Consider the following 25,946-nt stretch of genomic DNA (forward strand, 5'->3'; position numbering starts at 1 on the left):
GAGTAAAGGAAGATTATAAAAACTAGAGAGTTACAGATCTCGTATACTATTCCTTAGTGTTCTCTCTCTGTATTTATCTATTGAAATCTCCGCAGGACTAGACATAGTAGCGATATTGAGTATGGCAAGGTACAAATGCATGATACTATCAAGAAGATCTTTTCGGTGGCATTGTGCAACTCTTCCATACAAAATTTAGAATTACGATTCTAATATCGCTTCTCCAAGCAGCATCGCTTATTTAGATAGTCCATAAGCCAAATCGTCGTTAAGTTTCAGTTAAGCTATGCACAGTGAAATATCAATTTTCTAATATACGGAATCCCTCCATATCAGACATGTTAACAAAATCGACTATTGAAGCTAGTAAAACTCACGCTTCCAACAGGGCATCTGAGTGGAAGATACCATAGACAGGGCCTAAAAGAAATTAGTTTACCAGATAATCAAACAAGCAGTAGTATGAATCAATACCTTTTTCCTTATACTTGACGACTCTGCAGTTATCACAGGTGGCAGCGTTGTTGTTCCAGCATCCCTTATCGGTGAAGATAGACATAGAGTCCGGGGTGAAGTCTTGGACAACATGTTCGGGCCGGTGCTATTGACCAGTTCTTCTGTTACAATCTACAGATATGCACTGTCCCGTCCCAGCCATCATCCCCCGCTGGGCTGTCGTCGGAACCTGACCCTCCAGGGCCGTACCAACACGGCAACGCAACGACTGACGCAGGAAACTGGAAACAATGGTCAACGTGGTTGTGATTATGGAAATGGACTTGTCATGTATACCTCCGACCCCAAGCAAAGATTATGACGGCAAACCAGCCGACCAAAAGAACATGCCCTCATATGGTGCTGAGCGGCAGCATGACGACCCCATCCGCGGGTGGTTACCCTAATGATCGGCTCGTTTAAGTACGTAGAATCGTCTAAACATGGTCTACACAAGGTAAGGTGCCGTGGGTGACCGATTAACGACCTTACAAGCAAAAGACAAGTACTCCAATCAATTCTTGTGCTACTGAAACAAACTAATCCAATCCCCAAAATCGATATTGGCCATCATTCCACTCCTCACCTTCCCTTTGCCGTCGCCAGATTTCCCAGTCAATGAGGTAGCTGTAATAATAACAATGGATCGTAAACTTGATTGAATACTCTTATCAATAGATGAGTTACATACCATCGCGCGTTCTCCTCATCCCAAATGAGAATTCGGGCAGCTTTGTCCAGGTGTACAACGCCACGTTGAAGGCAGTTCCTACAGAAAGCCGTGAGTCGTAGATACCAAGTCACACAACCCCAAGTGTCTTACTCGTATGCTTCCTTAAATGCTATTCGCAGACATTGTTTTCGCTCGGCCGTTAGGTGATGGACCTTTTCCAGTGAAAGTGTTATCCCTTTGAGTCTCTCCATCACAATATAATCCACAAAGCCACCAGGAACACAACCATCTTCGTCTTGGATTTCATGTTTCCAGGCTATTAGAGTAGGAGTAGAAGGGCATTTCCTAATAGTCAGGGTCTCGAGGGCTTCAGCTTCAGATTTAGCTCGGGCACACATATTCCCCACTGCTTGTTGAGCCCTCTCATGCGAGTGAAACTCTCTAGCTTCATAGTATGGAATTCTTTACATTCCATTAGCTTGAAATAAACTTGAAAAGAAGGGGTGTGCGTACTGCATTCGAACTTTCATGATAGCCCGAATCGACGTGTTGGTATCTTCGCAGACGAAGATACTGGAAGATTCCGAGTAGAATTTGCTTATTTCAAAATCCTGTTTCATATAGCATTCTATATTTTCCAAAAGCTTCTCGACAATCATCCAAGAACAAAGGGGCTTTTTGAAATTCACAATCTGTCCAATCCATTCTGAGCCAAACCAAATTAGATCACGGTTCGCCGTGAGGAAACAGCTTTAACATTGGTAAATGCATTTGAATACATAGAGCAGGGGTTGAATTGCATAGTAGAGGCTATTTTGAACCTTATAAACAAGCAGCCTTTACTCTATGCTGGCTATTTATGTCAATGGCCAGACAGAAGATCCTGGTATCCCTCTAGGCAACTACGGTGGTCTAAATCGAGAATGTAAAATATTGCCAAGTTTACCAACACCAACATACTATTATATTGACCAATTAAATATAGCTAAGGGATTGACATAGACTTCTATAAAAGAAAGTATAGGGGCTCGACAGCTGGTTTCATTTCTTTGTTACAATTTCCTTTCGTCGTTTTGTAACTATGCAAACGTGGGCTTGTTGTTCTTTCAACTAATCTCAGCTGCTTGTCCTTTCTCGTGGTCTTACTCCTATTTCCACTGGTACAAAGATTATGCTCTTTACAAACTAGGACGAGGTCCTTCGATATGTTACCTTATGTGAAGGGGAGGTGCGTCCAGCACCCAGAGTGGGTGCCCCAGTTTTTGCTCCTCACAAAGTGAATAGCAGCCGTTCTAGCTTCCTAGAGTAGAAGTATCTCGGAGACATTTCTGATTTGTAACCGTGACGCCATTGCTCCATATTAGATAAGTGCGAGAGGTATAAAAGGTCTCCTGTACGCTGGGGGTACAACTTGCAGTTGCTGTAACATAACGTTACAATGTATGCACAGAGGGGCAGGATTACCATGAGCAGGCAACAGATCAGCTACTGAGGGCATCGGTCGAACGTTGACCCATGGTATGCGGAGGTTGTATATGGGAGAGAACAGAAACAAGCGGCCCTTAGAGGTTACGAGGCAGACCGAACCGTGTGAAACGCCTGGCCTGGTGCGTGCGATATAGTCTCTTATATGCAGCTTCTTGTAGGCTCTAATCTAACTATATGCAGTATGATTGGCAATCAAGAATGTATGCCGAACAGTTGCCTTTTTTGTGGTTGGAATTGGCGATCTGGGGGGGCTCAATCAGGATACGATCTACAGAGGAGTTAAGACTCCTATCTAGCCACGCCTGACAAGTATCATAATGCAAACAATCGCACAGTGGGCTAAGAGCCAGTGCACGAATGACGGGAAATAGCGAACATCGTGAAGAGTGCGGAGGATCATCTCCATCTACTATCACATACCGAAGAGCCAATAGCCTTCAGCTTCGGATGTCTGCTCGGTGGGAATGTGCACGGATCACCGATGATAATGGTGTGTTTTTGAGACACGTCTAATACTTTCTCCTTGCAACTGGACATGTCTCCTCGCTTTCTGCATAGCCTTCCGGCACATTCCCTTGATTGTGTTTTATTTAAGATCCCTTCGTCATCCCCTCACCCACCTTGACTGAGATGGGTGACCACAACAATAAAAAGAATAAGCAATGAACTCTCAGTCGGATGGGTTTCGGAACAATGTCATCGCCGTCAATGTGCTTGCCGTCATCAGCATTGCGCTTCGATTCGTCGCTCGACAGATCCGCCAAGTGACTGTTGGCGTGGATGACTATCTCATTGTTGCAAGCTTGGTAGGTCCGCAGTCGGTGACTCTGCCTAAGTTCAATACTAACAAAATGTTCGTGTGAAGGCTTTGCTCTTCACAATCTCCGGCATTGCTCTGGGAAGTAAGGTGGGCCCCCTGGTGGATCTCTTTCGAGGTCGGTGCTGATAGTCAAGTTAGTGATTCATTATGGATTGGGATACAACAAGGTGGATCTCCCTGCTGAAAGCTCGCTGATGGTGGCCAAAGTAAGTCCTCTCGGTGGACCAGAGGTGGAATTTATCATTGATCATCTATGTTGGTCTAGCTGCTCTATGTCTTTGAGATATTTTATGTGATAAATCTCTTGACCATCAAGCTTTCAATTTTGATGATGTATCGCCGTATTTTCACCAACATCTCTCGGCTGTTTCGCGTGGGCGCGATGATCTGTGGTGCAGTTGTCACGCTCTGGGCCACTGCTTTCGTACCGGCAGCCATTTTCCAGTGCACGCCAGTGGCCAAGGCGTGGGATATCGACATTCCTGGTCATTGCATCAGTCTGCAACTAGCCTTCTACTGTGTCGCACTACCCAATATTCTCACTGATGTTGCCATTTTATCGCTGCCCGTTCGATCTTGTTGGCAATTACACAGGAGCGTCCTCTACCGTCTGTCTCTCATTGGCATCTTTATGCTTGGTATTTTGTAAGTGGTCGTGGAATCTGTTGGCCACCTGGTGGACTGATGCTGACACATCCTCCTGGAAGCGTTGTCGGTGTGAGTATTTATCGATTTACCACTCTATTCCTGTATTCACCACACAATGTCCCTGGTATGTGCATCTTCAGTATCTTTCCCCACTGTTGCAGGAGACTGAATCTTCCTCTAATCGGACCTGTGGATAAGGAACCATCGGGCCATCAACGATATGGTCAGTCATTGAATGTGCGGTGGGTATAGTATGCGCATGTCTGCCCACCATAACCCCGGTGATACGGATAGTCTGCCATAGATTTAACTGTTCGTGTTGGTCAGAGGGACAGTCAGGTCCCCAGAACAATGTTAATAATGACAGTCCAACGCCCGTCCGTCGACGCGTATTCAAGGTGTGGGACAGTGTTAGTTTCCCACAAGGGATCAGCACTCTACCGAGCCAGGACACCCGTACAACCCTATCTGATCAGCGCTCCTTGGTTAAGCCTCCCTCAGTGGAGAACAACGACTTGGAGTTATCGCCTCTCACAGAGTGCTTGACGGTGCCATCTGGTCGGAGCACATTAGGAGACCCAACCCTACCGCCAGGGCATGTATAGACAGATTCTATGCTGGATCAATTTCTTTTTCTTCTTTTTCCTTTCAGCGAGTAATCTAAAGATGCATAAAAAAGAGTAAGGCCTCTCAAGTTGCCAAACACAAAGAAAAGGCACGTATTAAGAAAACTTCCTTGTAGTTCTGGTAGGGCTGACGAACGCCGAAACCCTCATCTTAGAGCGATGGTCTACAATTATGAAAACCATTTCCGGTATTACTGCAATCGTGAGTTAAAGTAGATGAAATAATATTGAATTCGGGCTGCTGAAGAGCTTCAAACAACTACCAGCATATTATTTGTACTGCCGAGCCCACTTAATATACCGTAGCATATGGCGATCTGACCCACCGAAGATCGATTGTCGATCGATTATCTCAGATCTATGACAGTTCATGTCAAAGCACCGGTATATCCCATCGAAACTAATGCACCCTAAGATACAGCATATTAATGCAACACAGTCAAGGATAGACCACACCAGGACACGGCATGGGCCACACAACGATATATCGAGGTTGGGACCGATACACCGGTTGATGTTAACCGGAATGCGCATGAGAAAGAATATAAATTGGATTACAAGCCCCCAATCTTGATTGAAATTGGGAAATAGATTGCTCCGCGTACTATACGCTGACAGCGGAGCACATTGTGTGCGATATGGTATGGATGTGGCTAGGCCTTTGTATCTCTTATCAAATTAGCAGATGCAACAAACTAGCACCATTCCCACAGTATATGGAATACATGAACGCCAGACAAAGTAAGGATAATACCAAAAGAGGGAAACGTAACAAACGCTATGTCATAATCTTGAGTATACAGACATTGTGGTATGGATGATAATTTGTTTTATCAGTTGCAAGAACGGTCTTGTCCATTTCGCCAACGCCCAACCCCTACGGGATTATCATCCATACGACAGTACCAGCCACCGCTACTGCGACCACGGCCGTGATAATCCCTGCCCCAGCCCGATCACCAGTAGTGATCGGCTTAGGCTTATTCGGCTCCTCGTCATTATGGTGGTCAATCTCAGTCTCTGTAGCATCTGGATTGGACTCAATAGTCTTGGGTGATTGCGCCTCAAAGAGCATTAGATTGCTCGTGATACCACCAAGCGCAGCCATCTGCACCTCCAAACCGGTTGGGCCCGCCGGCTCAGTTGAATACCACCGTTCTCCACAGAGGTTTTGGTCCCCTCCAGAACACTGCTTCGAGATAGCCGCGGCGGACCCTTGCAGCTTCGGCGTGATGCGCTCTCTCGTCGAGGGAACCAGAATGGCAGTGAACGCGAGCCACATGGAAACGTATCCCTTGAAGCCCAGCTGGTTCCGGTCGCATGTTAAGATGGGTTCACAGGCGACCTCGGAGAGGACAACGCCATTGCCTTCCTTGGGGAAGAAGGTCGTCAATACAGAGCCCAGCAGGCCGTCGACGCGCTTGAGCCACTTGTCTGAACCGTTCGTCTGGTATTGTCAGTCAGCCTCCACATCCCGATAAGAGTACTAGAACTACTCACATGATTATACATGAACGCTGCCCCGGCGAGATACGTCCCGTAGTTGTAAGACCACTGCTGGTCTCCTGCATCGCTGCAGTTATTCAAATTGGACGTTGAGTCGGCGACATACCAGCGATCGGTCTGTAAAAGTGGCGAGCCCGCAGACCAGTCCCAGATGCGGTCTGCCCATTCTGCATAGGTCTCGTTCTTAGTGAATCGCGCAAGTCGGGCGGCAAGCTCGAAGAGCCCACCGTTGGAGATGGCGTTTTTCATGGTGTAGCCCTCCTGGTAGGGCCAGAGCTGCCACCGCATGCCGCCGTTGCAGGCCGATTCATCCCATCGCTCTACTTCCATGTTGAACACCACGCGGGCAAGAGATGTCCACGAGGGCTTGCCGGAGATCTCCGGGAATCCGGCCTCGGAGGCTGTAATGGTTGCGAGACCCCAGAACATTTGGTCATCATTGCCCTGGCGACAGTTAATGATCTTGTACAGTAGTATAGCACTTACAGACACAGGAGGGGACAACGCACCAGCCAGTCGCTAACATTCTTTGAATAGTAATCATAATTCTCGCCCGCCTGGAACATTAAATCATGCGACACGACAGCGTTATAGGTGTCGTCGCCCGACGCCTGCCAGTACTGGATCAATGTCATGAACATGCTTCCGGCCACATACCATGTGTCGGTTAGTTTTCCAGGAATGCCTTCAGTTTCGTTCTTCTTGTAGAAATCCATCATGGGAGCAGCAACTGCCTTGCCGGCCTGCTTCAAGGAGTCTACCGAGCAGTGAGTCAAGATGTATTTCTTAATCCATTTGTATTAAAGCCCCATCCATACCGACATTATTCACATCGATTCCCAGACCGGCTAGAGCTCCTTGCCCAGAGAGGAATACCAAGACAGCCAAGCCAACTTGGCAGAAGCTTAGACAGTGCATTTGTGCCTGTTATAGACGTCTGGGACCCGTCGATGTTTTACAATATAGAAATTGGAACGGATACTCGCATAGCAGATCTTTATCAAGAATCTTGAATAAACCGCTTTATGCCTGGCGAACCACGGATACGAACTCCATGGACTCGAGTGCAAATAGGGAAAAATTCAGGGGGATCATTCTTTAATCTGATTACTGCGAGGCTAATCCAAGCACCCAATCATTCCAGAATGGCGGGTCCAATTTCGCTTATGCAGTCAGAAACTGAGACATCCGATGAGGCCCATCAAACTAGTGATCCTATACACGACGCTAACGTCGGAGCCCTAGTCTTTTCAGGCGGGAGCTTCCGCTTAGCCTGACAGGGTCTACTGCGAACCCTGATCACTAGCCTAAAAAGGGATCACTACATGTAAGACTGGGTCAGTCTAGGTGGTTTATGGTATTTTTATCTCAGTGTGGGTATTTTGAAGTAGTCTGGAGTAACCAATGGACGTTCTCCATAGCACTGCCCACTATTCAACCGTTCTTCATTTATTGTCCCATTCATGTGAAGGGAAGAACGATACTGAAAAATCATTTCCCCCCTTCTAAGTGTGGTAACGTACTTTGTACGCACATTGTAGTCAATAAGGACGTGCTTAAAAGTAACTGGAAAGGGATGGACCCACGTGCTTTCTCTCCTGACCAGCCAATACCCTAAACACAGCAAATCACGTCAAGCATCAGACACCTCACTCGTTAAAGGTTGAAATGCACTACTAGCAAATTGATATGGCAGACCGAGTATAGTTTGCTTCTGCTTTACTAGTTCTTGAACATGTATTATTGTTGTGAGTTGATACTTTTCTACCTTAACCCTATCGTTCTGAGGGAAATGACCTTAAGCGCGATTGATCCAAGTCTGTTGGCAGTATGGATCTCCTGTTCCTTGAAGCTATTCGTAATGGTCCAGGCAGATGAGTAAGGTAGACTGTGTCTGCCTATTCGGCGAGCCTGAATGTAGTAGATCATAGGCACTCAGATTTAACTTGCTGTAGACATCTGGTCTAACGTTTTTAAGTGATTAAGCGCTCTTAGACCCTGTGGATTTCATTTTCGATGTATATAAATCTTGAAATTATGTTAAGATCCATTCATAGAATGTGTACTGTAGTAGGCATAGTTGTAGTCTATGATCAGGTTTGCATTTCGATTATCAGTGCAGACTCAAAACAGCTCTAAGCATCTTGTGCAGATTATATTGATCTGCATTGTATGTTCTTATTAAACAGCAGGAACAGTGAAATACAATATACTATATCCTAATGCTGGCTTTCACAATCCTTTTGTTTGGCCTACATGATATGATGTCGTTATACATCTCCCAGCTGTGTTTATGGTGAGCAAACGAGGTAATAAACACGTAGATCGTGCTCGCCATCACGACAGGTGCAAAGCTATGTGATGATGCCGAGACAAAGCTGTCAACACAGCACATATTCTTTCATTTGGTACATGAGTAACACGTAGCCTTTAACTGTCATTGATCCTGCTTTGTTTCCTCCCTTCAGCTGTCTTTCCACTCAAATCTTGGGATAGACTCAACCAAAACACTTTTCGTATTCAACGAATCCTCCGGCTTTCCATATCTTATCGTATTCATCTCCACTATGCCCATCATGAACCCTGAACCAATGGACACCGAGCAAAAGCGCAAGCCGGAGCATACCCCCAAAGACGCGCCTTCATCAAGCATATCAACACCACGACCCGAACAGCGCGCAACCTCGACTCCGACCAGAAAGGCAAAGCGCTCCAAGCAAGCACGTAAGCTGAACCAGAGCATTCCACTTCAGTCAGCATGCTAATGAGGCCCACCGAGCAGACACGCCCGCTGTCTCAGGATTAGGGCCTCATGATCTCCCCGACGCAGGACCGAACCCCAACCCAGCAATTGAATACTACTTAAATCTCCCGGTCCAGCGAACCCTAGACTGGCAGACAGACCGAAACAACCGCCCAGTTATACGAGAACTCACGAACAACCTGTCGCGCCTGGCAGCGTTCGTTCAAACACGAGGCACCGTAACCTCCGAGCCTTGTACTTTCTGTAGAGAGCATCTTGGCGTATGGAAGGCCTGTATCATAGGCTCTGATACTACAGCCGACACGAAGATCCATGGGTCCTGTGCGAATTGTCGCTTTAGTAGACGCTATACTTGTGCTCATCGTGAGTATAGTATCACTTAGCGTGTCTTGGTATTTGTGTTGATGGTCTTGGTTAGGTATTCACTGTGAGAGCTCTGAAGATATCGGCAGTTCGTCTGGTACTAGAGAGGGGACTGATCCGTCGTCTCAGCCCCTCGCCAGCCAGGAAGTTCACATCGCACGTCCCGTGTCTGATGAAGAGGCCGAGCGGTTTCTCTTACTTTTGCAGCCTAGCTCATCTCAGGGCCAGAGTGGTCCCACTACCCAAGCGCCATCTAATGTGCAAGAGTCTGAGCATTCAAAGTCAGTCACATGGACGAAGGTGCCAGAGCCTGGAAGGACTATGACTTGTATGACCGCAGCTTCTTCAGAGGATGGTAGGGTGAAGTGTAGACATGATGGCAAGGCGATCGCCTTTCCTCTTCGACCTGAGGCCTTTCATAACCTTCCGTTGCTCAAACAGGCTCTTCTTGATATGACACAGCACTATGATGTGATAAGAAGGCGAATCGAGCAGATTGAAGGCACGGAGCCACATCAAAGTACGGTTAACCCCTGGGATCTTGTTAAGGGCGGGTGAGTTGGCCGGTTGATTACCTTGTGTGTATTCTGGTCTTTGGGGCCATTTGGTGTCATCTCCTTGGGGTTCTTTCAGGAGGATGTATAACATTTGTTTTCATCGTTGTTTTGTTACATTTTCAGGTGTTCGTCTTTTGAACATGTACTCCAACCCTCATGTCATCATGGGATATTGCACTTACTACTTCCATTGAACATAGGCATATTGCGTTTTGTCTGCTATCTTGATTCAGAAACGGTGTTAACTACATGGTCCAGAAATATGTACATTGCGGTAAGATGTGAAATTGGGAGCATCACACTAAAGCCTCGCCTTCTTCTCCAAAGCCTGACGCCTCGTTCGAAGCGCTTTCGTCTCCTCCTGCAGCGCAAGGCCCATCATGATCTCCTCACTTCCGCCCCCAACAACATGAACCCGGGCATCACGACTAATCTGCTCAATACGTGCCCCCTTTCCAGCCTTATTATACCCAGCACCACCGAGTATTTGCTGGGCCTCTCTGACACTTTTCTCCAGGGCTCTGGTAGACATCACTTTGAGCAAGGCAGTCATACCTCCAATTCGGACATCGTCGGTAGGTCTGTCCTTGGTCTGCTCGAGGATATTCACAAGTTGTTCCATGAACGCGTATGCGGGTTCGATCATGAGCCCGAACTTGAAGATCTTCGACTGTATGGCTTGTCTTTGTATCAACGGAGCGCCGAATGTCTCGCGCTGTGTGGCGTAATGGAAGGCATCTTCGGCGCACACACGAGCTAGACGCAACGATGCGCAGGCGAGGCTGAGACGCTCGGGGTTAAAATCTAGCACGGTATTAGTCATGAACAGATATAATTCAGTATGGTAATAGGTGGAGTTACTTGACATGATGAGCGGAAAGCCCTTGTTTTCCTCTCCGATGAGGTGGTCTACCGGGACCCGGACGTCATCCAGCTCGATGAAAGTGGATCCTAGCACATAGCACATTAGCGATCAAGGACGCAAGAATCTCAATGGCAAACAAGTGTCCTCACCACTTGCATGAACACCGGAATTATACATCCTTCGTCGCGTTACCCCAGGCGCCGCCAGAGGAATCACCAGCAAGCTAATACCACCCCTTCCAGGACCGCCAGTCCTCACCGCAGCAGTACAATAGTCAGCCCAGATACCATTGGTGATCCACTTCTTCGCGCCATTAACAACATAGAAATCGCCTTCACGCTTTGCCGTCGTCGAGATATTCGCGACATCCGACCCAGCTATCAAACAGGCATATCAGTAAACAAAAGTAGTCATCACTCCGGTGAGAACATCACTAACCATCAGGCTCTGTAATCCCCAAACAAAACCGAATATCCCCCTTCGCCACCCCGGGAAGCCACCTCTGCCTCTGCTCCTTTGTTCCAAACCGTGCAATTGGCGGACACCCGATGCCATTCCCACCGCCCAGTCCCCAGATCACACCCACGTATCCGGTCCGGATGAGCTCATCGCCGACAATGAGCGAGCACCACGTATCCCATTTCTCGCGTGGCACGTTGTTCGGGAGGGATAGTCCGGCGGCATCTTCGATCGTGGTCAGGGGATGAACGATTCCGAACCCCAGTTCGCAGTGGCGACGGCGCACGGGTTCGGGGACTTGGCCAGCGGCTTCCCATTCATGGGCGTATGGTGCAATTGATGATTCTACGTAGTCGCGGACATAGGCGCGGAGACTGTGGTGGAGGTCGGTGTAGTATGGGTTCTTGACGTCGAGCTGGGGGAGCAAGGGCTCGCTGTATGGGGCTGTTGGGGCGCGATCTTGGCGGGCCATGGTTTAATGACAGATGAATTAAAATAGAACAATTAACGGCACTCCTGCGTTGGATATGGTGGTCCTCGGTTGTAGATCAGGGTCTCTTTATCTTATCCGGGGTTGATGCGGGGAAAGCTTTCTGGGAGACGTCTCGACCGAAACCGAGGGCCGCGGACATCCTACACGTGTAGTACTCAGAAGGTCCAACCTCGCTACTCCCCTATATACGTGTACCTCAGCGCATTCTCTAAAGCATTAGGATTAACTATGAGGCTTTGATAGATACGGTCCAGAAAGTTCATTGGGTAATATCAACTACCTCAATATCGCCTATGGCTGAACTGGGGTTGGTACCAACATACCATCTATTAACCGAAGGCTCTTGTTTTCAATTATTCCAAAGTCCTGTGTTGGATTATCTGAGAACTTTGGTTCAGCCAACATAGAGAGGTCAGCTTCATCCAGGATGAAACGAGCCAGAGTGCGAGTGGGTGGCACTATAAAATCACTCTCGCCGTGGCCAGCAGGGATCAGTCACTGAGGAAAAAGCGGCCCTAAGCTGGGTTCTGCCAGTGTAGATCATTGGGACAATAGATAAATGGGACAAGAGCAGTATTACAGCATTCAACAGCTTGCGAGTGAGAGGAATGGGGGTTAGATTCTAATGTTATATGCTTATTTCAAAGTATTCTCCGCCGCAATGATCTTCAACTTGATGTTTCAAGTCTCCGATATATTTCATGTACTCAGCGCTTGATCGAGACAGATGTACAATGATGCAATATATGAGCAAATATGCAGTACTCCTGGCACAGCTATGGCTTGTGACAAACCCCATTAGGGGCACGGTGCCCTCTGAGCGACAGTCAGAATATTGTGCAGATGCTGCTTGACGTCGGATAAGCTCCAGCGCTTCTGGGGTAAGGGTTCCAGCATCCCACTGATGCAGGTCATTAATTCCTCGGCGATAGATACATGCCCGTCATATTTCTCCTCTCCCAAATCAATCTTCTGTGCGAAATCACAAGGGAATGGCGCACGTCCCAAAGCGGATCCTGTTGACTGATCCTGCTGACAGCGCGTCAATTCCCCTAGAACGAACTGGCGTTCCATCTTGGTGTTTAAGCGATACAGAAGCTCGAAGAGGATCACCCCAAGCGCAAAGACATCCAGGGACTCGTCAACCTTGTAACAGCCGCCTGTGTCTTCTGAGCTCTCGGCATTATCTACAGCGAGATGAACCAAAGGTGGGCGATAAAACTCTGTCCCAACAACATGGTTCACCTTCGTATTGTGCTGTAAAGAGGTACTGGGACTATCCGACTGATGCTCATTCAAGTGGGAGATATCGGCAACTAGACCGAAGTCACCGATTCGAGGGTGGGAATACCAGGAAGAATATTCGTTATCTAACTGACAGGGAGAGCATCCGTCAGAGTCTCGGTGATCAGGACACGACAGAAAGATGTTAGCAGGCTTGAGGTCCCGGTGTACTATCCCCTTAGAGTGCAGATATTCGACTCCTGAGATTATGCGCAGCATGAGTCTCAATGACGGGGCCAAGTGGTAGCAATGTCGGCGTGGTATCTGGTCATCTTTAAGCTCACATGGTTGCGAGTTCAAATATGAGCTAAGTGAAATGGGATGCAGTGACATCTGAATATGCAAAACCACTGCAGGAACTTGAGGCCCGCCGCGATGTCGTCGTTGTATCTGCAGCTTGGACGGGTCGTAACTTAACCCATCCGTGAAAATATCGTCATCCGTCCCTCCAAAGGTAGATACCTGGCTATTGGTAAAAGCGTCAAAGTCACGAGGAATCGATTCGGTATCCTCATCGTCTTCAAAGCCACCAGCCGAAGCCTGGGAATATTCGAACACGACTCCGAAGCTTTCGCTGTCGCTCGGTTCGGGACCGGCCAGGGCGCTTTGCGTGTTCTCACTCTCAACCTCGGCAGGGACCTCGCGGCCGTTTCGTACATAACCCGATATGTGCGCCTGTTCTACCCATGCTCCGTAGTAGCGGACGACGTTTGTGTGCTCAAGCCGAGCCAAGGTTCGTATCTCCTTCATGATATTTTCCAGCTGGTTCTCGTTTCCATCTTGCAATTGCTCTAGCCGCCGCTGACTGATAGGAATCTTCTTTACCGCATATGGCTGTCCGTCGATATGGTTTTTCACGTGATACACCTCTCCAAATGATCCACGGCCGAGGACTTTGACTTCGGCAAATTCCGTCGCATAACGTGATAAGTGGTTATGTGGTGTGGGCAGATTGCTTTCAAACAATGGGAAGCTTGCAGGCGAGCTTCCTGCGAGGTGTAACGATTGGCTTGGTAGACTTCCTACGTCAAGATGAACATTCTCTAACGCCCTGATGTTCTCTGCACTGGGGAGTCGTTTCCCGATATCTGCAAGGGAGGGCCTGTATAATCCACGTTTTGCAGGGCCTGCATACTCTTGATCTGGGTTACGTCGCACAGTATTTGAGGCCTTCGAAGCTAAGACAACATCTCCCGTTGTTCTGCGCGGTGGTACCTGCCGCTGAGTATCGTCTATGTCGAGATCCTCCAGTGCTGACATGCCAAGAACATCAAGGTTGTCCCGATAATACTGCCTTGTTGTCCGCAGCTCGTCTTTTTCGATTCCCCCGGCTATTACCCCATGGGAGGAGAGGAATCGTGACTTATAATTATACATCTTTCTTCCAAGGTACTGGACTTCTGGCGAGTCACGTGTGTAGCGCTTGTGTGAGCCTTCTTGTGCATTGAGAATATCCGCAGCCCGGCTGAGACAGTAGAATTCAAGGAGAGCAGCCGTCATCATGTTAGAATGAACTTCGGTGTCGACATCAAGTTCATTGTTTTCATTTGCATCGCCCTCGACGCTTTCATAGCTGCTTCCTTCCAAAAGGGGAGGCGACTTCGTTCCCGTTCCGGGAGCCTTAGCCTTCTTGGCAGTAGATCTTGATGGAGCATCTTCTTGTTCGTTCGGACCCCTATCCAAGCTAGATTCCTCGGACTCGGATTCGGAAGAGAAATCTGCAGGTGACCTGAACATCGACATCTTAAAACTAATATAATTCAAACAGGAAGAAGCATCAGATTTGCGGCTACGCTAGAGCCATGTAAGGACATGACAATGGCCATCTAATAGCGTCGTCTCGAGGTACGAAGGCAGATACTGTGGAGGGTTTTATCAAAATAAAGCCTTCATACCAGGGAGCGCTACCGAGTATCTGCAAGGGGCGCGATGGAAAGATTGTGCGATATATAGTTTTCGTTGATAAGTCGACACCAATCGGGGCACGATAGCGGTTAAAAGCCAGCCCGATCGGCAAGCTTTGGAGTTGACAGTTGTTGTTCAGAAGATGCCACGGTTTCTGGTTCCAATTGGTTCTCACGCAGGGCGGTTCCGTTGGCCTTGTCCGCCTTCCATTCGATTCTAAATTCCAGATGCCATCAACAGGGCGCACACTAGGCAACGCTCTTGACTCAGAGTTTCAGGTTCCCACAAATCCCATCAAATCAAACGATCCGCTTGTGTTGTTCAAACTAGTCGAGTCTCCCGAAGAATCGGTAAACTCCCTTGCCCGGTGAGGTCATTCGGTGTGGAGTTGCATTGTTAGTGGGATGTGGAATTCTTTCCGTGAGTCAAATTCGAAGTCCCTCCCAAAAGTGGACACCCGCCACGCTGCCTTAGGCCGCCATCTCTGCCTTTCCACCCCACATTTTGTCTACATATACCTGGGATCGGGATAAAGGAGGTTTATTTTGTTCGGTTTTGTGAATGTACCTACTACATAGACAGACGTCATATCCTTCTTTACGACGTATATTCGGCAACCTCCGGCACCTCCTCCGCGTACTACCGGTGTCACGGCGATTCTACATAGACAGATATATATAGTTCATGGCCTGATTCTACTCAGGATACGAGACACCAAGAGAACCACCCCACCCATTTTTAAGTTACAACGTGATCACCGATTAGTATTTAATCGACATGCATGACCTCCAGAATACTTTCTCCTTGTGCTTTCGAGGTCAAAATCCCCAATACCTGCAGCAAGCCACGATGGAATCCTCAAAGACCACGTCTGATATTGCCATTGTTGGTGGAGGAATCGTGGGGTCCGCGCTGGCCTATTTCTTATCCCAGACTGACAAGAAAGTGGTTCTTATCGATCGGTCGTTTTCACAGTTGAACGGATCGACAGGTTATGCTCCCGGCCTTGTTGGTCAATTCAATGAATCTGAGGTTCTTACCCGCCTTGCCATGGACACTGTGAGAGAATACACGAAGGTACCCGGCGGATTCGATGCTGTTGGAGGTCTTGAAATTGCTACTAGCTGTGAAGGCGTCGACCGATTAAGGTCGAGATGTGAGTTGGCTAAGAGAGCTGGACTCCGTGCCGAATTGATATCCTCCGGGCAGGCAGTTAGCTTAGCCCCAGACCTGGTCAATGACGATCACCAAATAGCTTTGTACTTTCCTGGTGATGGAGCTGCGGATGCTATCAGAATAACCTCGTTCTACCAGGAAAATGCACAAGGCAAGGGCGTCGAACTCATCGAAGCAGAAGTTACCGAAATCCAACAGGCCAATGGCTGCGTGAATGGTGTGATGACCACATCAGGGCTCATCCCGGCAAAGAAAGTCATTATTGCCACGGGAATTTGGGCAAGTAACCTTTGCCAGTTCGACATTCCAATTCCAGTTGTACCTGTCGCGCACCCATATATGTATGGCGAGCATCACACACCAAAATTACGCAAGGCGCCTTGGGTGAGATGGCCACAGCATCATGTATACGCCCGTGATCATGGTACTTTCTTTGGCTTGGGCTCTTATGATCATGCCCCTGCTATCAATGAACCGAGGGACACTGCTATTGGTGACTGGATCGGGCAGTTTGATGAGACATTAAGCCGTGCCATGCGTTTGATACCGGAGGAGACGAAGTTCGTTCCGAGAAAGCGATTCAACGGGATCTTCTCAATGACACCCGACAATATGCCGTTGGTAGGAAGTATCCCCTCTACCGAGGGTCTGTACATGGCAGCGGCGGTGTGGGTTACCCACGCAGCTGGAGCAGCGAAGTTCTTGGCTCAATTACTTGAAGAACAGCCCGTCGATGATGTTATTAGGCGAGCACTGGATCCTAGCAGATTCCAAGGAAGAGATATGGCAGCCTTGACACAGAAATCTCTGAATGGTTACAACAATATTTATAAGACAGAGGAGAGCGGAGCACCCAAGGTATAACTTCTGGGGGAAACGCTGTTTATCAGTCAAGTTGGTGACAGCTGGACCTGAGGTGCGGTCTTTTTTATAGCATCTTAACAACCATGGCGGGCTTGTTGCGATTTATTTCTCAAGATGAAGCATGGTTTGTAACCCAAAGGTTATGCCCTCATGTGTTGCACTTCTCAACTCTATATATTGATCTCGTTTAAATAAGATACCAATAACCTTGCTGTTCGAATATCGCTACTTGTTTGTCCGGAGATTTTATGAGTAATGCCACTCAGTATAGACTATCAAGTGTGCACCTACAAGAGTACGTAGTGATTACCCGGAGAACAGGTCTCGCCAAATTCTATACGAATTGAAATTCTTCATGTTTTACTCCGAACTGGAAAGGAAACTACCAGTCGGACGCTTATGACGTCATCGGACCAAGCACAATTGCACGGCCTTGTGAATTTTAGTGGCAGTGTTAAATCTAGGGGGAAAGATATACAGAGTATCAAAGGAATATATAGAAAGAGAAGGAAAAAGCAAATAGTATTCCTTAACCTGGACTTTCGTACTCCGTAATGCTACCCTAGTTGATAATGGCTATCACCACGTGACTTTTGTCAACGCGTCACGTCCGGCGCGAACAAGACACGACCTGCATGAATGGAGCATAATTGCCCGCGACTCCGCCTATAGTGCTCCCATGGATTAGTTCTCACGACTCACCAACCCTACTTCACATAGGTTGCATTGTTGATAGTATCGGCCTACTGCGGCGGTTTTATGATCTTTCCGTCATGCCCGAAGCTGTCGCGACGCCCCAGAAGCGGGTTCTGGGAGATGCATCGAATAATCCGCGCGGTATCCTGAAATCCCCAGACGCGAGTAAGAAACGGAAAATCGACAGCAAACCACCCGCGAGAGTCAATGCGCCCGTTAAAAATGGCCAACGTAAAGTGCCGGGCTCGAGTCAGTTACAGAAGAGTCAGTTCGAGGAGGAGGTGCTTGAGAAATTGACACAGGACATCAATGACTTGAAGGATAGCAATGCGGAGAAGGACCAACAATGGGAGCGGCCTCCGCTTGGCGAGTTTGACCCTACGAAGGAGAGTGTCTGCTTCCAACAGATTGATGCCGAAGAAGGAACGCTCATGGGTGGCAAACCGGCCGTTAGACTGTTTGGAGTCACAGAGGTATTGTCTGCGCGGTGTCGATGATCTGCGAATTGCTCTAACGTCCCGTACAGGCTGGCCAATCCGTCTTGCTGCATGTAACCGGCTTCCAACATTACCTCTATATCGCCGCTCCGGTGAACTTTACGAAAGAAGACTGCGACCCGTATCGGGCTTTCCTGGAAAGCAGAATCGGTAATTTCCAGACGATGATCCAGTCGGTTCAAGTAACTCTGAGAGAGAACATCTATGGCTATCAAGGGAATCAAAAGAGTTGGTACCTGAAGATCACCGTCACCGAGCCGAAGTTTATCAGCAAATTGCGAGGCGCGTTGGAGAACGGGGGCCAAAGCATGAACTACAAAGGTCTTTGGACTGGCATTGAAAAGATTGCCACCTTTGACAATATCCAATATCTTTTGAGGTTTATGATTGATACAAATATCTCCGGCATGTCCTGGGTAGAAGCTAAGGCGGGAAAGTACCGACTTCTTCACCAAAAAGAAAAACACTCCAATTGCCAGATCGAAGCCGTTGTCGATTATCGCGACCTGGTTGCCCACCCACCTAATGGGGAATGGGCAAAAATGGCGCCGCTCCGTATATTATCCTTCGATATCGAGTGTGCTGGACGAAAGGGTATCTTTCCAGAACCAAACCAAGATCCTGTCATCCAGATCGCCAACGTCGTGACTCGCTATGGAGAGTCAAAGCCTTTCATCCGAAATGTATTTGTTTTGGATACGTGTAGCCTGATTGTCAATACCCAGATCTTGGAGTTTGAAAAAGAAGAGAAAATGCTGATGGCTTGGCGCGATTTCGTGGAGAAAGTCGACCCTGACGTGATTATTGGATATAACATTGCCAACTTCGATTTCCCTTACCTTCTGGATCGAGCGAAGCACTTGAAGTGCACTGGATTCCCTTACTGGACTAGGTTGAACGGCGTTTTGACCCAGGCTAAAGAAACAAGCTTCTCTAGTAAACAGATGGGCAACCGTGATACAAAGGCGACCAATACCAACGGAAGAATCCAACTCGACCTTTTGCAACTGGTCCAAAGAGATCATCAGCTGAGAAGTTATACATTGAACTCTGTGTCTTACGAGTTTCTGGGTGAACAGAAGGAAGATGTTCACCACACAATGATCACTGAGTTGCATAACGGAACACCCGACTCAAGGCGACGTCTTGCCGTGTACTGTCTTAAGGACGCATACCTCCCTCAGAGATTAATGGACAAGCTCATGTGCCTCGTTAATTATACAGAGATGGCAAGAGTAACGGGTGTTCCATTCAATTTCCTTTTATCACGCGGTCAACAAGTCAAATTCATGAGTCAGTTATTCCGGAAGGCCCTGGAACAACAACTGGTTATTCCAAATAATACTCCAGAAAGTGAACAGGAATACGAAGGTGCTACTGTCATTGAACCGGTTCGAGGCTACTATAGTGTTCCTATTGCAACTCTGGATTTTGCTTCCCTATACCCCTCCATTATCCAAGCCCACAATCTATGCTACACAACATTATTGAACAAGAAGGCCGTTGAAAAGTACAATCTGAAGAAGGATGAGGACTACATCGTGACGCCTAATGGAGACTTGTTCTGCACAACGAAGGTCCGCAAGGGTCTCTTATCTCAGATTTTAGAAGAACTGCTTTCCGCAAGAAAACGAGCGAAGAAGGAGTTGGCGAGTGAAACAGATCCTTTCAAGAAGGCTGTCTTGAACGGAAGACAGCTCGCCCTTAAGATCAGCGCTAACAGTGTTTACGGTCTCACGGGTGCAACGGTTGGAAAATTGCCATGTTTACCTATTGCAAGTAGCACAACCAGTTACGGTCGTCAAATGATCGAAAAAACGAAGCAGGAAGTGGAAGCACGATACACAATTGCGAATGGCTATTCCCACGACGCAAAAGTTATTTATGGTGATACCGACTCCGTCATGGTCAAATTTGGTGTCACGGAGCTAGCGGACGCCATGAAGCTTGGACAGGAGGCTTCGGAATACGTCTCTTCGAAATTCCTGAAGCCAATCAAGCTCGAGTTCGAAAAGGTGTATTTCCCGTACCTCCTCATCAACAAGAAGAGATATGCTGGCTTATACTGGACGAAAACCGAAAAGTATGATAAGATGGACACCAAAGGTATCGAGACTGTTCGTCGTGACAACTGTTTACTGGTGCAAAATGTCATTGAGACAGTGCTGCACAAGATCTTGATTGACAGAGACGTTGACGGCGCCCAAGAGTGAGTCTCCATACTTAGCGTTCCTTAGTCTGTAGCATTATCATATCATAACAACTAACGTGCCTCTAGGTATGTCAAGGAAACGATTTCAGACCTTTTACAAAACAAGGTCGACATGTCGAAGCTTGTGATCACAAAGGCTCTTTCTAAGTCCGACTATGCAGCCAAGCAGGCACACGTAGAACTTGCTGAGCGTATGAAAAAGCGTGATGCGGGTTCTGCGCCTACCCTTGGCGATCGTGTTGCGTACGTTATTGTCAAGGGTGCTGGTGGCTCAAAGAACTACGAGAAGTCTGAGGACCCTATTTACGTTCTTGAGAATAATCTCCCTATCGACACCAAGTATTACCTGGACAATCAACTTGCAAACCCTCTCGGCCGTATCTTCGAGCCCATTCTCGGAGAGAAAAGAGCTGGACAGCTTCTTACCGGCGAGCACACACGGTCCATCTCAGTAGCCGCACCAACTATGGGTGGGCTTATGAAGTTTGCGAAGAAAACCGCCACCTGCATGGGGTGCAAGAAACCCCTTTCCGGCAAGGCTGAAATGGCCGGTGCTGTGTGCGAGCACTGTCAGCCGCGGCTTGGCGAGCTGTATACGAGATCGTTGACGAAAGTGTCCGATCTCGAGGTCCGGTTCGGGCGGTTGTGGACCCAATGCCAGCGCTGCCAGGGCAGTTTGCACTGCGAAGTCATCTGCTCGTCCAGGGACTGTCCGATCTTCTATATGCGTATGAAAGCAAAGAAGGACGTGGAAGATGCACAAAAGGAGCTCTCTCGGTTTGATTTCGACGCCGGAGCGTGGTAAAACTCGTATTTCTGGGTATGGTTAGCGCGGCTTGTATAAGTATTAAGACTCCTTTGCTTATTTCTCGGGGTCGATTGATTTTTATGGCGTCTTGGGCAACCACCATGGATAACGATGGAACCAATCCGGACTGGAGGATTGTGTCTAGATACCAAATAATGAGAATATTCGCACATATGTACACCTGTACCGGGACTTTTAGACCGCTCTGTTTCCACTTCAGTGCTCTCTGAACATGAGCACCCTGTGCAGGGTGGCTCTGCAAAAACCTATTTCAGTCTCTGCGACTAGGAAACTGGTCCGCGAAGACAAGGCTCGTTCGGCATCACAATCCACGGATAAAAAGAAGAACCCGACCGAGACGAGACTCGAACTCGCAAACCTTTGGTACCGGAAACCAACGCGCTACCATTGCGCCACTCGGCCGACTGCTGCCAAGGTGAAGAGAGATTTCGAACTCCGTCAAATGGATGTCTTCGAGGCCATGTTCCAAAGATACGTCCAGTTAGTGACTGTTTCCCGGTATCAGAATCAATTTACTAGCATACGCGGAGGAAGAAACCCCTCAACGATATCTCCTGCGAATTTTTCGATGGCGTCATTCACTTTGTTTTATTTGATCAGAACTCCAAGAAGCGAAATCATCGAAATATGATAAGGCAACTCTCAGTTCGCAGCTCTCCGGACATGTACCACTAGTGGCGGACTGTTTAGCGGCGGGATGATCCGGTACGGACCTTTCCTATTGGTCTACTTTCGATATATTTGTGCTCCCGATACCCAACATACATGGCAATTGCTCGCTGTTGCAGGTCTCCCGGACCCTACTTCCGGGTGGCACCTTGATGTCACAGATCCGATGATGACTCTGTGACCGTGTAGTCCAGATATATCAGAGTATAATTCTCAAGATAAGAGAGGATCAGTATTTTACGGGGGAAATAATACAGTATTAGTACTCCGAGCAATATAGAAGTCACGATATATAAATCCCTTTTTCTTCCCCCCGAGAGCCCAGTACGGACGATGAGGATCGCTGTGTGGCATCTGTAAAGACAGTTCGTTGACTGATCTATTCTCAATTTATTTCGTGATGCTACAGTGCCATCCCTCGCACTGGTAGACATCCATCATCATAGATACCAAGCATGGAGGAAGAGTCTATGCTTGCCCTACTCATGGGCCATGGTGGATATATTCATCCCCAAAACAGGTTATACCAGGGGAGTGGCAAAAGAAATTCCTGCGGCCTCCTACACGGACGGGATAAATATCGGTCTATCCTCTCGGGTATTTCTCTTTTTGGCAACACCGAAGACCTGTCATGCTGTCTGAGATCGTCTCGAGTCTAAAGAAAATTGGCTCGGAATGTTCGCCCAATCCCTGCTCCTTGTGGTCTATGTCGACCGGAAGTACTGTTACCCTGGCCCAGAGGTGCCCGTCACGATGCTAACAAGCCAGAGGTAGGAACATACGTGCCGCAGTTTGACTGCAATATCGCCGTAATTTCCACATTTTCATCGAGCGTTCCAGCACATATCGCCACGAGACTTTGAGAGGTACCTTCACCGAGCCACATGCCGATCTCCGTTTTCCAGCCGACACCGCGAGACCTGGGCACCATGCTAGAAAACGGGGATGTGTTAGTTGTAGACGACCTCGTTCCGCTGGGTCTGCGCAGGAGTATTTCTGGTGGAGACGTGAGTCAGGCAACAGAGAATGCGTAATTATATTGTCATGTAAATTCCAACAGCTTTACCCTATGGATGACTTCCTTTACATAGATCGTCTCCAACACGAACAGGAACAGAAGGCACAACGCGAAAAAGGCGCACGTACGAGTGGGTACCAGGAGATGGATGGATATTTAGGTTCAAGAACAACTCCATAGATCCATATCTATATCCCCGCCCCGATGCCGACGAGACTCGGACATAAGGGAACACCGAGCAAGTGCATCACTAAGAAGTTCTATAAGAAGCTTCATGCATCGCCGTTACTCTAATGCCACCATCCTTACATTTTTCGGACCTCCGTTGCTACCCACACCATGACGAACCCAGCGATTGGAAAATATCTCTTTACTGGAGGCTATGTGGCGACCATGGATGGTTCGCTGGGCGAGTTCGACCGTGGTGCCGTGTTGGTTGAGGACGGTGTGATCACCGCCGTGGGAAGGGCTGACGAGTTCTCAGCCTCAGAGTGTGAAGTCATCGATACCAGCGGTGGCGTGGTCGTTCCGGGATTCGTGGATACCCATCGCCATACGAGCTTGTCGCTATTTCGCGGGATCGCGGCAGATCACTCGTTAGTCCGCTTCTTGCCGAACTGCTATTTGCGATGGCTACCAGCCGTCGGCGCAGAGGACATATACACAGCTTCCTTGGTCAGCGCGCTCGAGGCAATCGATAGCGGCGTCACCACACTTCTGGATTGTGTCGAAGCACCGAGTTCGAGACAGCATGCGGAAGCCAATTTACAGGCCTTAAAGGACTCGGGCATTCGTGCTTTCTACTGCTACGGGATGAGTGATGGCCAGTACGAAGGGTCGGGGAATGGCCTCTCCGGCTGGAAGGCCCGCCTAGCCCATCTAGAGGACCTCTACCGCTTCAAGAACGAGCACCACTTAGTTCGTGTGGGTTTACAAACCAGCCATCCGGGGCTAGTCCCCTTTGACCAGACGGAGAGAGAGATCCGGTTTGCTCAGGAGCATGGAATGCTGTGTTGCTCTCACACCGCTCCATTCATGCACACCGGCCTGCATAATGGCGTTCAGGAGCTCGCTGACCGGGGACTCTTGCTCCCTGATCACGTCCATATTCACTGCACGAGTCTGAACCATCATGAAATGGGGCTGCTTGCAGCCTCCGGTGGTAAAGTGTCCATTGCCACGGAGACAGAGATGCAAATGGGCATGGGTATCCCCCCAATCCGGGCGTGCATTGAACATGGCATTAAACCCACCTTGAGTATCGACACGACCAGCATTGTCGCACCCGACTATCTCGCCCAGATGCGTCTAGCGCTTCAGATGCAGCGGTTGCTTGATAATCATACGGTCCATGCCTCCCGCAAGGCCCCGACGCAACTCGACCTCGGAGTGCGCGATGTCTTGACCTGGGCCACTCGGAATGGTGCTGACGCTGTCGGAATGGCAGACCGAATCGGCACTTTGACCCCTGGCAAGCGGGCCGATCTCGTCTTTATCTCGTCGCAACGGTTTCTTAGTACGTCCGCGTTTCCTCTGGGGACAGCCATTCTACACTCCACTCCAGCCGATGTCCATACCGTCATGGTCGACGGGGTGATCCGAAAGCGTGACGGCCAGCTAGTCGGTTATGACCTCGACAGTATCCGCGCTAATGCAAATACTGCATTGCGACGTACCATGGCTAATTTACGGAATTTCCGTCCCGAGATGACTGAAAAGGAACTGGACCAGTTTCTTCTTGATGCTGAACGCTTGACACGGGCGAACTTGGCCAGAGCCTATGGGGGCTCGGTAGACAGTTGCTGGACGTCGAGCGTTCCTTGACCTAGAGTATGCATAGGGTCAGGTTCGGGTTCTGCATTGATAACGTTGACCCTACTTGTATGGTATAACTAGTTAACTAATAAAGGTGTTTGGTAAGCAAGTTGGTCAACCAATGTTCTTTGCGCCTGCTAGACATTGAAGCTATTCAAATATCAGGTACTATCAAAAGTATATACATTATCAAAAGCTCAAATAGAACAGAAAGGCAAGATTCTACTAGCTATATTAATTTTGAAAAACGAAATTTTAATATTCTTAAAGCTGTATATACTTTTATTATTTCTAATACCGTATTTCAATATATAAATTTTGGTGTTTCAGCCTGGGCGGCCAATACTTTGTCTTGCGCGTGCTATCGTCGCACATCCCAGGATCCTCATGCTAGATGAGGCTACCTCATCGGTCGACCGAGCAACAGATTCACAAATCCAGGAGGCGCTGCGAGCACAGTTTGACCGGGATTCCTTGACTCTGCTTGTCATTGCGCACCGTCTCAGTACCATAGCTGATTTTGATCGCATCCTGGTTCTGGACAACGGAACGGCGGTAGAATTCGGTCATCCACGCGAGTTGATGAATATCCAGAACGGGGTTTTTCGGGGTATGGTCGATGAAGATACGGAGAGGGAGAAGTTACTTGAAGTTATCTATAGCTAGAAAATTCGTCCTGTACATGACAACTTTAGACACCGATTGTGATACTACTGTGTACCAGTTCAATCTTACATTAAGATAGAGGAGTCAGGTTAAGTGGAGATTTCTAGGTGTGATAATTTAACATATCTTTTGTCATGTTGGCGTCGCAGTTTAGACAAGACCAGCTAGAGAGTAATAGTGAGTTTCCACAGGACATAACACTGTGTAAATGGAGTTATATCCTACAGGTTCTGTTTCTTTCACCATTCGCAGCGACGGAGTGTGCTGTAGACTTCCGTGAGACGAGGAACACGTCACTAGCATGAGGACATATAGCTTGTATGCAACCTGAAATGCCTCCTTATGTTAACTAACCACTAGGTTTACTACATATCAGTCCAGCCTTATCCTAATAATGAGCGTGTAAACCCCCGCTATTTACCTAGCGAAACGTCCCCTCCGGTCCACTTGACCGAATGCTCTCTACAATCTGGAGATTCAGGAATTGGAAGAAGATCTTCAGTCCTCTGAGCTCAGTTAGGGCTAGTCATCGCGGGAAGTCGCACCTAACCAAGATTT

General features: G+C 48.2%; 9 protein-coding genes across 9 annotated transcripts; 6 read left to right on the forward strand and 3 right to left on the reverse strand.

Annotated features, from left to right (window-relative positions):
• Positions 1 to 3,318: 3,318 nt before the first annotated feature.
• Positions 3,319 to 4,729, forward strand: ANOM_001937 (uncharacterized protein; the record flags this gene model as incomplete). Its single annotated transcript, XM_015547194.1, has 6 exons — positions 3,319 to 3,462; positions 3,522 to 3,558; positions 3,615 to 3,682; positions 3,742 to 4,121; positions 4,184 to 4,248; positions 4,452 to 4,729. 6 exons carry the CDS (start codon positions 3,319 to 3,321, stop codon positions 4,727 to 4,729), a joined length of 972 nt encoding a protein of 323 aa, XP_015410473.1.
• Positions 4,730 to 5,627: 898 nt separating this feature from the next.
• Positions 5,628 to 7,174, reverse strand: ANOM_001938 (glycoside hydrolase family 76 protein; the record flags this gene model as incomplete). Its single annotated transcript, XM_015547195.1, has 4 exons — positions 5,628 to 6,197; positions 6,251 to 6,700; positions 6,766 to 7,013; positions 7,075 to 7,174. 4 exons carry the CDS (start codon positions 7,172 to 7,174, stop codon positions 5,628 to 5,630), a joined length of 1,368 nt encoding a protein of 455 aa, XP_015410468.1.
• A 1,649-nt stretch (positions 7,175 to 8,823) lies between these two features.
• Positions 8,824 to 9,941, forward strand: ANOM_001939 (DUF3716 domain-containing protein; the record flags this gene model as incomplete). The annotated part of the gene is made up of 3 exons (XM_015547196.1): positions 8,824 to 8,980; positions 9,039 to 9,383; positions 9,439 to 9,941. The coding sequence occupies 3 exons, from the start codon at positions 8,824 to 8,826 to the stop codon at positions 9,939 to 9,941; spliced, it is 1,005 nt and encodes a 334-aa protein (XP_015410469.1).
• Positions 9,942 to 10,241: 300 nt separating this feature from the next.
• Positions 10,242 to 11,736, reverse strand: ANOM_001940 (acyl-CoA dehydrogenase family protein; the record flags this gene model as incomplete). Its single annotated transcript, XM_015547197.1, has 3 exons — positions 10,242 to 10,891; positions 10,955 to 11,182; positions 11,244 to 11,736. The coding sequence occupies 3 exons, from the start codon at positions 11,734 to 11,736 to the stop codon at positions 10,242 to 10,244; spliced, it is 1,371 nt and encodes a 456-aa protein (XP_015410439.1).
• An 819-nt stretch (positions 11,737 to 12,555) lies between these two features.
• On the reverse strand, positions 12,556 to 14,784 carry ANOM_001941 (putative protein kinase; the record flags this gene model as incomplete). The annotated part of the gene is made up of 1 exon (XM_015547198.1): positions 12,556 to 14,784. The coding sequence occupies one exon, from the start codon at positions 14,782 to 14,784 to the stop codon at positions 12,556 to 12,558; it is 2,229 nt and encodes a 742-aa protein (XP_015410438.1).
• Positions 14,785 to 15,795: 1,011 nt separating this feature from the next.
• On the forward strand, positions 15,796 to 16,986 carry ANOM_001942 (NAD(P)/FAD-dependent oxidoreductase; the record flags this gene model as incomplete). The annotated part of the gene is made up of 1 exon (XM_015547199.1): positions 15,796 to 16,986. One exon carries the CDS (start codon positions 15,796 to 15,798, stop codon positions 16,984 to 16,986), a length of 1,191 nt encoding a protein of 396 aa, XP_015410441.1.
• Positions 16,987 to 17,708: 722 nt separating this feature from the next.
• ANOM_001943 (DNA-directed DNA polymerase delta POL3) lies at positions 17,709 to 21,196 on the forward strand (the record flags this gene model as incomplete). The annotated part of the gene is made up of 3 exons (XM_015547200.1): positions 17,709 to 18,155; positions 18,209 to 20,388; positions 20,458 to 21,196. Coding segments are annotated over 3 exons (3,342 nt in total), but the record flags the coding sequence as incomplete, so codon positions are not given.
• A 2,050-nt stretch (positions 21,197 to 23,246) lies between these two features.
• ANOM_001944 (uncharacterized protein) lies at positions 23,247 to 24,731 on the forward strand (the record flags this gene model as incomplete). The annotated part of the gene is made up of 1 exon (XM_015547201.1): positions 23,247 to 24,731. One exon carries the CDS (start codon positions 23,247 to 23,249, stop codon positions 24,729 to 24,731), a length of 1,485 nt encoding a protein of 494 aa, XP_015410437.1.
• A 378-nt stretch (positions 24,732 to 25,109) lies between these two features.
• Positions 25,110 to 25,388, forward strand: ANOM_001945 (putative ABC bile acid transporter; the record flags this gene model as incomplete). Its single annotated transcript, XM_015547202.1, has 1 exon — positions 25,110 to 25,388. The coding sequence occupies one exon, from the start codon at positions 25,110 to 25,112 to the stop codon at positions 25,386 to 25,388; it is 279 nt and encodes a 92-aa protein (XP_015410436.1).
• Between the last annotated feature and the right edge of the window lie 558 nt (positions 25,389 to 25,946).

The sequence above is a fragment of the Aspergillus nomiae genome, assembly GCF_001204775.2.
Source record: "Aspergillus nomiae NRRL 13137 chromosome Unknown contig00029, whole genome shotgun sequence".
In the NCBI taxonomy this organism is placed as follows: domain Eukaryota; kingdom Fungi; phylum Ascomycota; class Eurotiomycetes; order Eurotiales; family Aspergillaceae; genus Aspergillus; species Aspergillus nomiae.